The sequence below is a fragment of the Eulemur rufifrons genome, chromosome 2, assembly GCF_041146395.1.
Source record: "Eulemur rufifrons isolate Redbay chromosome 2, OSU_ERuf_1, whole genome shotgun sequence".
In the NCBI taxonomy this organism is placed as follows: domain Eukaryota; kingdom Metazoa; phylum Chordata; class Mammalia; order Primates; family Lemuridae; genus Eulemur; species Eulemur rufifrons.
Window position 1 is genome coordinate 30,376,959 of NC_090984.1, and position 14,691 is coordinate 30,391,649.

The window sequence follows — 14,691 nt, forward strand, 5'->3', positions numbered from 1 at the left end:
TCCCCTGAGCTCCCCTGAGCTCCCCTATTCCTTCTGCTGGCTTCTCCCACTGCGAAGACTTCCTTTCTGCTCTGAAATTCTCTTTTTTCCCCCCTTGGCCCAAAGTCCTTTCCCTCCCCAACCTGAGGTCAGGAACCCCCACGTGGTCCCACTTAGAGCTCTATACCTCTGGGCGCCCTGCTTTTTCCCAGCGGTCAGCCAGTCTGCTTTGTCCGCGAGTTCTGGGGAGCGTGGGTTGGGGAGCCCAGCGCCGGGGCATATGCTGAGGAAGCGGCTGAGAAACCTCCGTGGGCTGCCAGATGGGAAATGGTTTTTCCACAAGGTGTCTCCGGCCACCTTGGCCTCTCAGACAGCACTGAAGCAGGCTCGGGCTGAGCACTGTGCTCCCTGCTCGGGAGCTGGGGTAGGACATGCCATAGCTGGAGACCTCTGGGGTCTCCCCTGACTCTGCTCTCGCATCTGAGAAACAGGTGGCAGTGGGGTTAGTGCTTTGAGAGCTGGGTGGTCTGCAATGTGGGATTGGTTTGTTCTTCCCCTGAGACATCCAAGTGTTTGGGGGTCTTTTTTTCCCAAAGAGGAGGAATCTTCCCTTTCCTACCACACCCCAGACTTCTGAAGCTGAAAGGAACCACTTTTGTATCTCCAGGAACTAGTCAGATTCTGAGTAGGTCAGAGCTCTGGGGAAAGATAAAAATGTCCCGCTGAGCGGGAGCCTGGGCCACATGCCGTGCCCCGTGCTCCCTGTCCTGACCGACAGCCTTGCTTTCCTCTCCTCAGTCTGTAGCCCCCAACCCACGCTCAGTAGTCACCGGGGAGCCCCGGCCTCTGCTTTCCCTCAGCATCCTGGCTGTGTGACTCCCAGCCGGGCCCCAAACAAACAGGTCAGACATGTGTTCCAGCTGCAGCCCATGCACATCTGGGAATGTGTTCACGGAGGTGGTGTGTCTGAGGCATCTGGGCCCTCCAGCCTGCCTGCCCCACGAGGGGCCACTGGAGTTGGGGCCAGGGCTTTCACGGCCTTTGTATGTAGCTTCCCATGCAAGAGTGTAAGCCCACCAAGGGTCACTAAAGCAAAGCCCCCCCCCAAGTCCAGGTCTTACAAGTGAGTCACCCAGAGGCTGTTAGGAATGAGCCCGGCCCCTCCTCATGGACAAGGACCCTCCTCACCCCTACTCTCCCTGTGCCCCATCTCTGTGTGGGGCCCTGGAGCCTGGACCCAGGGTTGGAACCCAGGTGTGCCCCATTTGAACTCAGATTCCGTGTCTCTGTCTGTCCCTCCCAAGCTGCGAGGTTTCACAACTCACTCCTGCAAGACTTTATTCTGTCCATCTTTCTGTCCTTGACAGGTCAAGAAATATTTCTGCTCAGGCCATGGGAGGTGACCCAGAAATGTGGAACCTGACAAGCTGTGTTTCTTTTCAGGTCACTGGATCTGAGAAATTTCCCAGGGGACCACATTCCAGAGACAGCCGACTCTGTGGAGCACCCTCACCCACTTCCTGCCACGTTCCCTCGGGGTCTGGCGGAAAGATGGTGGGGACCAAGGCCTGGGTGTTCTCCTTCCTGGTCCTGGAAGTCGCATCTGTGTTGGGTATAGGCTAAGTATCTGCTCGCTCTCACTTGCCACAGTGAAGTCATGTCTGGTCTTGGACTAAACTATCCATCTGCCTTAAGACACAGCAATGGCCTTAAGACCTGAGGCCAGTTTATGGATTTATTCCTAATTTATACCCTGCTTGTTTTGCCCCAGAACTTGAGATAGTTCCTGATGTTAAAATGCACAGGACAGAAACTTTTAAATGATGAAAAGGAGAGCAGTCATTCAGGGGGAGGAAGAAAGATAAGAGGGTTACTGCCCCTGAGGACTAAATGTAGCTCCGAGATTTTGCTAGCAGCCAAAGCACAGGGGATCACTGAGTTCTCAGAAGCCTGTTTGGGGTTTGGTCTGTTTTTAGTTTTATGAAAATTCTTCTGACCTAAAGCTCAATTTCATTTAGACCCTGCAGCCAAATTTCACAGACACACCAGAACCCCTTCTGGTCTCCTTGCCCTCTGGCCACATCCTCTGGTAGCCCTGAGCCCTGGAAGGAACAGGTAGAAAGAATTTGTCTGGTGGAGCTGCTGACTTCCCGAGGCATCTAAGCATCACAGCTCCCAGCACTACTCTGCGTGCTCTCTCCCACCTCCCCTTCCTCTCCTGATTTCTAAACACAAACTCAGGTAAAGCAAAAAACGCTCAAAACCCTCTTTCAAAGCTGTACGCTTGCAGGATTTGTGACCACAGATGCAGGAACAAAGGCTGTCTCAGCCTCCAGCCAGCTTCTGTGTGTGCCCGCCTCCTGCCTTGCTCTCTCCACCCTGACAGCTGCTGTTTGTGAAGATGATTAACATTCAAGCGTCTGAGGGGAAATTAGATTAGGTTGATTAAAAGAGCTCCTATCACCCCAATTAACAGCATAGAGAATTGTGATTTGGCTGCTGGCATGAGAGCCAACTGCCTATCAAAGCGTTTGCAGCTCTCTGCTCTCCTTTCTCCTTCCCAGCCTGGAGCCCCCAACTCGGCCTCAAAGGAGTAGGGCTGGCACTGCCTGTGGCCTGAGGACCCTGTGCCCACCCTCAGAGACACCTTGCCAGCCTGGTGTCAGAAAATTGAGGACCATGGCCCCAGTTAGGCCATATGAGTCTTATGGGAGAGAGTGGACTCCCAAAGTCAAACTTTGACAAGGGAAGGGAAATGGCCGTCTATTGTGCCAGGCATTGAGCTAAAAGGAGTTTCTAACTCTTACTCGTCATACATCACGTGCTAGGCATTGTTCTAAGTGGACTTTATGAATGAGCTCACTTAATCCCCACAGTCCTCTGAGGCAGGAACTAGTATTGCCCTTATTTTCTGATGAGAGAACATGGGGTCAGATGGGCTAAGCAGTTTAGGGTCCCAGAGTTGGCAAGTGGCAGAGCCTTAGGAGCCCACACTCTCAATCTGCATGTACTTCAGGGATGTTCATGTTTTATCTCATGGAATCCTTATGCTAACTGAATCACCCTGTGAGGTGGGAATTAATATCTCCATTTTACAAAAGAGGAAAATAAAGGTCTGTTTTGCCAAAGATAGGTCCAGACGCCAAAGCAGGAGCCTCAGCCCACTGGCTGGTCAGCAGCATCCGATGATCCACTTCTAGAACAAGAGTGAAAAGGGAACTACCATTCACTGAGCATGTCCTACATGCCGGGTCATTTGCATTCATTACCACCCTGAATCGCGCAGCAGGACCCTACGGTGTGGTGATTATTAATGCATCCCTATTTTATGGGGAAATAGGCTTACAGGAATAAAGCTTTTCTGAGGTTGCACAGCAGTAAGTAGCAGAGTGGGATTTGAACCCACGCCTAGGGCTCATACGCCATTCACATCATATTGCTTCCCTGCGTCTTAAGAAGCCCCTGTAACTTTGAGTCCTGGTTTCTCACTTAGTTGCTTCTTTTGCCCCTCAGGGAGGCAGACGATACGCACCCACTCGGTAAGAAGAGTCCTACCCGGGAGGAGGACCTCCAGCATCTTTGCCCAGCCTGCTGACACCCTGGAGAGTGAGTTGTGGCTGGATCAGGGAGGGGTGGAGAGGGGGAGTCTTTATTGAACTTGCTAAGTGAATCTCTGAAGCCAGGGCATGATGTCAGGGTTCCATGGAAACCCACTTTTATTAGACACTTGGCCAGAGTAACGAAGCTTCCTGATATATTCCAAGAATGCTGTGGAGCTTGCTGGGGCCAGAGTGCAGGCTGGTGGGGAGGGAGGGGGACATGAGGGTGGAGGGTGGGGGTGGTGCTGGCTCACCAGCGCCCTGAATGCCTGGCTAAGGGATTTTTTTTTTTTTTTTTTTTGAGACAAGAGTCTCACTCCGTTGCCCAGGCTGTGGCGTCAGCCTAGCTCACAGCAACCTCAAACTCCTGGGTTCAAGCAATCCTCCTGCATCAGCCTCCTGGGTAGCTGGGGCCACAGGCGCTCGCTGCCATGCCCAGTTAATTTTTTTTCTCTTTTTAGTCGCTCAGCTAATTTTTTCTATTTTTAGTAGAGACAGTGTCTTGCTCTTGCTCAGGCTGGTCTTTTTTTTTTTTGAGACAGAGTCTCACTCTGTTGCCCAGGATAGAGTGCCATGGTGTCAGCCTAGCTCACAGCAACCTCAAACTCCAGCACTCAAGTGGTCCTCCTGCCTGAGCCTCCCGAGTAGCTCAGATTACAGGCGTGTGCCACCATGCCTGGCTAATTTTTCTATTTTTAGTAGAAATGGGGTCTAGCTCTTGCTCAGGCTGATCTCAAACTCCTGACATCAAGCGATCTTTCTGCCTTGGCCTCCCAGAGTGATAGGATTACAGGTGTGAGCCACCACGCTCCGCCCTCAGGCTGGTCTTGAACTCCTGACCTCAAGAGATCCTCCTGCCTCAGCTTCCCAGAGTGCTAGGATTACAAGCATGAGCCACTGCTTGGCCTGGCTAAGGGATTTTAAAGCTGGCGAGTAGTGTGGTCCAAGCTGCATGGAGAAAGCTCACCCTGAATGGCAGGGAAGAGTGGGGAGGGGCTTGAGGGGGAGCCTTGAGGCAGAGACGAGGCAGGAAGTAACTGACATGGTTCAGCCAAGCTGATGAGAGCTTGGGTGGAGGCCCCAGCAGTGTGGGGTGCTGACGGCATTGGAGAGATGCCGCAGAGAGAAATATGAGAGGGCCTGAGGCTGACGGGGTTAGGAGAGAGGTGTCAGGGATGACTCTCAGGGGTTGTGCAGGAAAGGAGCACTGGAGCTCAGCTGGGGCACGGCTACTTCCCAACCTGGCCCTGTGTCTCAGATCCTGGCGAGTGGACAACATGGTTCAACGTCGACCACCCAGGCGGGCAGGGCGACTATGAGCGGCTTGACGCCATTCGCTTCTACTATGGGCATCGTGTATGTGCCCGTCCCCTGTGGCTAGAGGCTCGGACCACTGACTGGACGCCTGCAGGCAGCACTGGCCAGGTGGTCCACAGCAGTCCTCGTGAGGGCTTCTGGTGCCTCAACAGTGAGCAGCGGCCCGGCCAGAACTGCTCCAATTACACCGTGCGCTTCCTCTGCCCACCAGGTGAGCCTGAACAGCCCCAGCCCCGACCTCCCGCCAGCCTCTGCTCGGGGTGCGGCCAGGACCTGCCTCTGACCATAGGAACTCTGGACATCACACACATACACGAGCATCAACTCTCTGATAATAGCCAAGTCTTGTCATGAGTGCCAGAACCTTCCCAGTAGTGTTCTGTGTTCATGGGTACACTCCGTTCGACCCATTTATTGAATGCAAGTGGCACCGTGCTGAAGACCACAGACAGGCTCTGGAGTCGGGCTGCTTGGGTTTGAATCCCAAGCCCACCATATGAACTGTGTGCCCTGGACAAATCGTCTGAAGTTCCCTTAGCCTCAGGTTTCTCACACGTAAAGCAGGGAGGACACTAAATCTGCGTAGGGGTTTTTGTGAGCGTTAAATGAGATAATGAATGTAGCAAGCTTAACTGGGGAAATGTTCACTGAGTATTCGTTTCTAGCATTGTTCCTATGTGCCAGCTACTGCGCTAGTTATCCACAGTATTCAACCTTTACCACTGACCTTTGAGGGACCTCCATCTTGACAAGTTACATGAGGTTCAGAGAAGTTAAGTAACTTCTCACGATTCCACCGCTGGTAAGCGCAGAGCTGGGGTTTGAATCAAGTCTGTGTTTGCAGAGTCCACGCTCTTTACATCCCCTGCCCAGCTGGATAATAAGGTGTTGGGGGGCCCGGCCTGCTCACTTCTTGGAAGGGCACCCTCCCCCTTGGGGTTCCACCACTGCAAACAGCCTGATTCCGCAGGCCCAGGCACCAGCGGTGGTCATCTGGAGTGGGAGCCCAGGCTGGTCTGGGTGAGGTGTGAAGCCCCCATCCTTGCAGTCCCTGCAGCTCCCAGGCCCTGACTTCCCAAGGATCCCTCCCACAGAGGCTCGTGCTGTTTCCACATTGGTGAAGGAAGAAAGACGGTGCTATTTGTGCACATCTGAGGACAGCATATCAAAGTCCCAGTGCTTGGCCAACAGGCCCCTCTCAAGGCTACCCCTTGCCCATAGGGTGCCTTCGCGCAAATTAGAGGCACCACTTTCTCAAGACTTTTGACTTCCATCTGTTGGAAAAAATCATTGCAGTAAATACAAATACCAATGATAGCTATGACATAAGTTGAGGCCCTGTCTCTCCTCACCAGGGAAGAAACAGCGTCAGCGTCAGATTTCCTGACAGTCCCCTTGGGAGGGAAGTCAGATTGTCTGCTGGTCCCATTTTGCAGGGTCCCTGCGCCGAGACTCAGAGCGCATCTGGAGCCCGTGGTCTCTCTGGAGCAAGTGCTCAGCTGCCTGTGGTCACACTGGGGTCCAGACCCGCACGCGCACCTGCTTGGCGGAGACAGTGGCGCTGTGCACTGAGGCCACTGAGGAGGGTCAGCTCTGCGTGAGCCCAGCCTGTACAGGTACCACCCTCCCTTCTGGCACTGGGCAGGTTATGGGGGTGTGGCTGAGGCAGCCTAGAGGGAGGGATTACAGGGTTAGTCCGAGACTGACAGATTCCTTCATTCACTCACCAAGGATTAACTGAGCATATATTAATTATGTGCTCTAATGTGGGATATACAGGATAATGTAGGAACATGGAGCAGGGTGAATTATCATAGCTCAGGAGAATCCAGGAAAGCTCTCTAGAGATGTCCTGGGCTAAGACGTAAGGACAATTAGAAGTTAGTCATGCAGGCTGATAAGGAAGGGTAGCAAAGGCCAAGGACGAGGGGAAGCATATGTGAGTCTACAGGCCAGGGTGTGGCTGAAGGAGGGCCAGAATCCGTGCACACCCTGCTGATGTGGTTCCTTGTTCCACAGCCTGTGACCTGACCTGCCCCATGGGCCAGGTGAATGCTGACTGTGATGCCTGCATGTGCCAGGACTTTATTCTTCATGGGGCTGTCTCCCTCCCTGGAGGTGCCCCAGCCTCGGGGGCCACTGTCTACCTGCTGACCAAGACGCCTAAGCTGCTGACCAAGACAGACAGCGGTGGGAGGTTCCGAGTCCCTGGCTTGTGCCCTGATGGCAAAAGCATCCTGAAAATCACAAAGACCAAGTTTGCTCCCATTGTACTCACAATGCCCAAGACTAGCCTGAAGGCAGCCACCATCAATGCAGAGTTCGTGAGAGCAGGTAACTGAGTTCTCTGGGGTAGGGCTGGTGAGGAGGTCCAGACTTTTAAATAAAGGCATTACGGTGCTAAAGGCTGGCTTCTCAGCTTACTCAGAATTAAACCCAAAATCCTTACCATGGCCCACATGGCCCTATATTATCTAGCCCCCCATTACTTCTCTGCTTTCCTCTCCTATTGCTCCCCCAACACCAAATCACTTTGCTCTAGCCACAGTGGGCTCCTATCTGTTCCTTAACATATAGGCACACTCCTGCCCCAGGGCCTTTGCACTTGCCATATATACTCTGTTTAGTGTTCTTGCCCCAGATATTGGCATGACTTGCTCCCTCAAATGGAGGATGTCCTCCCTGGCCATCTTATCTAAAACAGTCAATTACAATACAGTGTGCGGTTTGGAGGTCACAGAGAGAGAGGCTTGGGGAGTTCAGAAATGGTGCAAAATGGCCAGAGAGTTCTGCTAGGGGCAGCAGAACATAAATATTGCACTATTCAAAGCAGCCAGTTCTGTTCCAATGGTAGTGCATAGGAATCTTAGCTGGCACAAGGTCCCCTTGGTTCTCCACTGTCCCACCCAGATGTGACTTGACAGGCCATGGGAGCAGGTTCCAGGCTGAGGGTTTGGAGGGGGTGGATTCCGCTCTGGGCCAGGCCCCTTAGGTCTTAGGACCATTAGAGATGGGCTGAGGGTGGAGGTGAAGCCATATAATTTTTTTTTTTTTTTTTTGAGACAGAGTCTCACTCTGTTGCCCAGGCTAGAGTGAGTGCTGTGGCGTCAGCCTAGCTCACAGCAACCTCAAACTCCTGAGCTCAAGGGATCCTCCTGTCTCAGCCTCCCGAGTAGCTGGGACTACAGTCATGTGCCACCATGCCCGGCTAATTTTTTCTATATATATTTTTAGCTGTCTATATAATTTCTTTCTATTTTTAGTAGAGATGGGGTCTCGCTCTTGCTCAGGCTGGTCTCGAACTCCTGAGCTCAAACGATCCGCCCACCTCGGCCTCCCAGAGTGCTAGGATTACAGGCGTGAGCCACCGCGCCTGGCGAAGCCATATAATTTTAATACCATCAAAGACCTTAAGGGAGCAAAGCTATGTAGAACCTGTCACAAAAGAAAAGAAAACAAAACAAAACACTATTTCTTATCTTCTGTCCCAGAGGCTCCATACATGGTGAAGAACCCCGAGACAAAAGCACGGAAAGCTGGGCAGAGCGTATCTCTGTGCTGTAAGGCCACGGGGAAGCCCCGTCCAGACAAGTATTTCTGGTGCGTATGCTGCCAGCTCCCCTTCCCAATTCCCCCCTTGGAAACCAGAGCTTTCTTGCATTAGAGCCTGGATTTAATAAAAACAATAGCCAATAGAATAAAGTTACAAGTAAGGCATTGGTACAGGGCCCAGATGTTGGGACTTACAAGTGGGAGCTGGCAGGGTTGGGGCTACCCAGACAACCAGCAAGCCCTCCCGTTGTACCTCAAACCTGGGGTCCCCCAGAGCCTCTCTGGTCATAGGGTCCTGACTTGCATATCCTCAGGACACAGAACAAGGTTCCTCAGCCTTGCTTCCGCCGACAAAGGCAAACAAGGTCACAATCCCTAACGGCTTTGAGTCCTTTGCCCTTCACAGATGTTTTACAGCCACTCTCTTATTTGACCCTTCCAATAATCCTGTGAGGTCAGCTAGAGATCATTGCTCCCATTTTGCAGACCAAAAAGTTGAGGCTCAGAGAGGTGAGACGATTTGTCCAAGCATCTCCAGCCAGGTAGGTGGCGGGGCTGGGACTTAGAACCAAGTCCCTTGACTCCCAGGGAATTAGTGCTCTTGGGTGAGCAGAGTCAAAGATGATACTGGCATCTGCAGGAACCCATCTGCCATCTGTTTCCCTGGCTGCTTGCTCCTGGCACTGTCCCACTGCCCATTCAGGCTCCACCCGCCATCCCTTGCAGGTATCACAATGACACATTGCTGGATCCCTCCCTCTACAAGCATGAGAGCAAGCTGGTACTGAGGAACCTGCAGCGGGACCAGGCTGGGGAGTACTTTTGCAAGGCCCAGGGTGACGCTGGAGCTGTGAAGTCCCGGGTTGCCAAGCTGACTGTCATAGGTAAGCCTGCTGGGGGCCCTGGGCGTCCTGGGCCAGCAACAGTGAGCACAACCGAGCAGTAAAAGGTTGGGTTTTTCTGTGCTGTGCACAGTGCCATGCCCTCTGGGACACAAAGATGGCACAGACCCAAATCCTGCCATCACGGAGCCATCATTTCAGGTGGGGGTGAAGAAATGTAAATAGGAGACAAGTAAAGATAGAAAAATGTAGCTAAAACAGGATAAAGGGCAGTGGACTCTTTTTTTTCCTCCCCCATCCCATGCCCCGCCCTGTGGATTCTTCATAGATGACAGAGAGATCTCTTGCAGGTGGAAGTGACCATGGATGGCTGCTAGAGGGAGCAGCTTTCCAGCTGGGGCTTAAGTAATGGTTCTCAGCCTTGGCTGCCCATTAGCACCACGCGCTAAGTTTTGAAAAATACTGATGCCTCAGTCTTATCCCAGAGAGTCTGATTTAATTGGTCTGAGAGGTGGTCTGAGCATGCACAGTTTAAAAGCTCTCCAGGTGATTCTGTGGTCCTAAAGAACCCCTGGTCTTAAAGAACAGGCAGGGATTGTGCGGGGAAGTGGTGGTGTTCCAGATTGAGGGGCCAGCGTGGACAAAGGTACAGAAGTGGGGAGCCCAAGGGGCTTTAAAGAGAGGTGACCCAGAGTTTCCTTCAAGAAGAAAACTAGAGGGAGAGAGATTTGAGGCCAAAGACCAATCAAGAGCCTGTCCTTGAAAAATGAGGGGGAAGGAAGATATTTTAGTAATTGGCCTAAACAAAACAAAAGGCAGAGGAAGAGAGAATTTATCGGAAGCATCGTGGAATATTTCCCAGGCTCAAAGAAAATTGGAGCAAGAAACGGACGTCAGGTCAGACAGGACACAGGGCACTCTGGACCTCGGCAGGGGAGACATGGAGACCTCAGCAGTGGGTCCCAACCCATCACACCAACCCCTGTGTGTTACAGTTATTTTTAATACTGTTTACTACTCTGAAGTTAAATTTATAGATAATGACCACATATAATTTCCAAATATATATGCACATGGTCCTAACTATAACATAAAGGAGAAATTTTTAAAAACTTAAATACAAAATAGTATGTATTTCCATATCTAAATGCTTTGGCACAATGATACAAGAAGACAAACCCAGAGGTCAGACACTTGCACTTAAATCCAGAGTCACTATAAATGTGACAGCTACAAATGCTGATGGATCCAGAGGTATCATTTTGGCATTTACAGTCTTTGGGTAATGTAGCAGGGACGTGATTTTCCTGAGATGAGGAACAATCGTTACTGTTCCAAGCTAATGAAAGTACAATCTTAGCTCAATTTATATGGTAGTTGCATTCTTGAAACATTCAGTATACAGTTAAAACCACATAAAAATTATTAGGCTCTGATCATTTTAAATAAGTTTTCCACCTACATGACTGTCTGGTGGGATGTGTGAAAGTTATTCAGGATGTAGAATATGTAGAACAGTGCTAGGCATTCAGGACATAGAGCATCGAGGACCCCTGCCCACAATACTCCAGTAGCACCCCAAGTTTTTGATAACCCAAAATACCCTCAAATTTTCAAGATCCCTCCATTGAGGAAAACCTACTACTTTAGTGGTCTTAGCAACCAACTTTTGTCCCCCCATGTATAAAATGTGATTAGTAATAGCTGTTCAACCTTCCTCAGAGAGTTCTGTGAGAATCAGGGTTATGGATATACAGTCCTTTGAAAACCACAGGGCACTGCAGGGAAGTGAGGTTGAGGTGAGGTACCCTCCGTGTGGGATGTAAACTTACATGTTAACAGCCGCACCATTTCCCTCTACAGCACCCGATGAGGCTCCTTGCAACCCAACCCCCGAAAGCTACCTTATCCGGCTGCCCCACGATTGCTTCCAGAATGCCACCAACTCCTTCTACTATGACGTGGGCCACTGCCCTGTCAAGATCTGTGCAGGGAAGCAGGATAATGGAATCAGGTGCCGGGATGCCGTGGAGAACTGCTGTGGCATCTCCAGAACAGAGGAGAGGGCGATCCAGTGCAGTGGCTACACACTGCCCACCAAGGTGGCCACGCAGTGCAGCTGCCAGCGGTGTACGGAGACCCGGAGCATCGTGCGGGGCCGTGTCAGTGCTGCTGACAATGGGGAACCCATGCGCTTTGGCCACGTGTACCTGGGGAACAGCCGTGTGAGCATGACTGGCTACAAGGGCACTTTCACCCTCCATGTCCCCCAGGACACCGAGAGGCTGGTGCTCACATTTGTGGACAGGCTGCAGAAGTTCGTCAACACCACCAAAGTGCTGCCCTTCAACAAGAAGGGGAGTGCAGTGTTCCATGAAATCAAGATGCTTCGGCGGAAAGAGCCCATCACTTTGGAGGCTATGGAGACAAACATTATCCCCCTGGGGGAGGTGGTTGGTGAAGACCCCGTGGCCGAACTGGAGATCCCATCCAAGAGCTTCTACAGGCAGAATGGGGAGCCCTACACAGGAAAAGTAAAGGCCAGCGTGACCTTCCTGGATCCCCGGAATATTTCCACAGCCACAGCTGCCCAGAGTGACTTTAACTTCATCAATGATGAAGGAGACACCTTCCCCCTTCGGACATACGGCATGTTCTCTGTGGACTTCACAGATGAGGTCACCTCAGAGCCACTTAATGCCGGCAAGGTGAAGGTGCACCTCGACTCGACCCAGGTCAAGATGCCAGAGCACGTATCCGCAATGAAACTCTGGTCGCTCAACCCAGACACGGGGCTGTGGGAGGAAGAAGGCGATTTCAAATTTGAGAGCCAAAGGAGGAACAAAAGGGAAGAGAGAACCTTCCTGGTGGGCAACATGGAGATCCGTGAGAGGAGGCTCTTTAACCTGGACGTCCCTGAAAACAGGAGATGCTTTATCAAGGTGAGGGCGTACCGCAGTGAGAGGTTCTTGCCCAGTGAGCAGATCCAGGGTGTTGTGGTCTCCGTGATCAACCTGGAGCCCAGAGCTGGCTTTTCTTCCAACCCTAGGGCCTGGGGCCGCTTTGACAGTGTCCTCACAGGCCCCAATGGGGCCTGCGTGCCTGCCTTCTGTGATGACCAGTCCCCTGATGCCTACTCCGCCTATGTCTTGGCAAGCCTGGCTGGGGAGGAACTGCAAGCAGTGGAGTCTTTTCCTAAATTCAACCCAAATGCAATTGGCGTCCCTCAGCCCTACCTCAACAAGCTCAAGTACCGGCGGACAGACCATGAGGACCCACGGGTTAAAAAGACAGCTTTCCAGATCAGCATGGCCAAGCCAAGGCCCAACTCAGCTGAAGAGAGCAATGGGCCCATTTACGCCTTTGAGGACCTCCGGGCATGCGAAGAGGCACCGCCCAGTGCGGCCCACTTCCGGTTCTACCAGATTGAGGGGGATCGATATGACTACAACACGGTCCCTTTCAATGAAGATGACCCCATGAGCTGGACTGAAGACTACCTGGCATGGTGGCCTAAGCCGATGGAGTTCAGGGCCTGCTACATCAAGGTGAAGATCGTGGGACCCCTGGAGGTGAATGTGAGATCCCGAAACATGGGGGGCACCCACCGGCGGACAGTGGGGCAGCTGTACGGAATCCGGGATGTGAGGAGCACCCGGGACAGGGACCAGCCCAATGTCTCAGCTGCCTGTCTAGAGTTCAAGTGCAGTGGGATGCTCTATGACCAGGACCGTGTGGACCGCACACTGGTGAAGGTCATCCCCCAGGGCAGCTGCCATCGAGCCAGTGTGAATCCCATGCTGCATGAGTACCTGGTCAACCACCTACCGCTGGCAGTCAACAATGACAGCAGCGAGTACACCATGCTGGCGCCCCTGGACCCCCTGGGCCACAACTATGGCATCTACACCGTCACTGACCAGGACCCTCGCACAGCCAAAGAGATTGCACTTGGCCGGTGCTTTGATGGCACATCTGATGGCTCCTCCAGAGTCATGAAGAGCAACGTGGGAGTGGCCCTTACCTTTAACTGCGTAGAGAGGCAGGTGGGTCGCCAGAGTGCTTTCCAGTACCTTCAAAGCACCCCGGCTCGGACCCCCGCTGCAGGTACTGTCCAAGGAAGAACACCGTCAAGGAGGCAGCAGCGGGCAAGCAGGGGCGGCTAGCGCCAGCGCAGATGGACGGCCTGAGATCTCCTGGAGTTACTCAACAGCCTCTGGGCAACTAAGTTTTGTGGTACGTCCTACTCTTCTCCTCCCACCTCACGTGACAGCCATTGTGAGACTGATGCACAAACTGTCCCTCGGTTAATTTAAGCACATCTGTTTTGGTGCAATATGCTTGTTTCTTCATGCCTTTACTTACTGTCTTTGTCCCATGATACTGACTGGCCCCAAAATGTCAAAATAAAGCCCCTTTTGCTGTTCTTTAAAAGAAACACAAGAAATTGGCCACTGGTAAAACTCTGCAGCCTTGATCGTTCTTTGTGTAATGCATTAACACAAATATACTTCCTTTTATTTTAGCATGGTTTTGCTCACCTCCACAATAATGATAATCTGATGCTGAAGACCAAATAACCAGTATAAAGAATTCATCTTGGCTTTGCTCCCAGGACATAAGCCAAGGACTCAGTCACAGTTCATACATATAAATGGTGGTGAAATAAATAAAATACAATTTTTACTTGAAATGTAAATAAGTTATTTATTTCTTTGCTGAATTTGGAACTCTAGTGCACAAAGTTAAGCTATTGAATACAGGGTAAACATTGTTCCTCTACTAAGTCTGGAAAGAACATCTCCTGGTATCCATAATTATACTAGGTTGCTAATTGTATTGTTAATAGTTTGTTTCCCCTTGCATTTGCTTTTGTTCTTACGAGAAGCCTAGTGTAGCTGAGGGCAGATGTCAATAAATGCACATTCTATAATTTGATTCTGAGGCCACTGTCCTGTCTTTTAGCCATTAAAGTGAGCCAGCTGCTCAGAGGGGCAGAGGGGACTCTGGAAAGCGTCACAAGTGGTGTGAGTCCTGGCCCCCCTAAGTTACAGGGCAGGGCAACTAGGCACACACTCCAGTGGTCAAGTTTGTTCTCATGGATCATATTTTCCATTTGTAGAGAAGAGCAAAGATTCCTGGAGTTGTGAGCATATTCTGGGCTCCTGAGCAATACTAAAAACATGTCCCAATTTTTTTTCTTTCTTTCCAATACCATGGAGCTTATACAATGGCTTGGCCAAGGACCTGACGAGCTGGCCAAATGGTCCTTGGCTCCCCCCAGCAGCTTGTTGCCTTCTCCAGCTGGGCTGGCTGACCTCACTCAGAAATCATGGGCTTTCTCTTTTTCTTCTTCTTTTTAAAACTCTTCTAAAGACGCTTGGCTTTTCCAGACACCAGAT

General features: G+C 51.5%; 1 protein-coding gene across 1 annotated transcript; it reads left to right on the forward strand.

The window, feature by feature from the left end:
- Nucleotides 1-1,475: 1,475 nt before the first annotated feature.
- Nucleotides 1,476-13,479, forward strand: CILP (cartilage intermediate layer protein). The gene is given in 8 exon segments (XM_069491962.1): nt 1,476-1,591; nt 3,493-3,585; nt 4,837-5,106; nt 6,332-6,511; nt 6,915-7,229; nt 8,387-8,495; nt 9,174-9,331; nt 11,153-13,479. Coding segments are annotated over 8 exon segments (3,513 nt in total). The 5' UTR covers nt 1,476-1,530.
- The last annotated feature ends 1,212 nt before the right edge of the window (nt 13,480-14,691 follow it).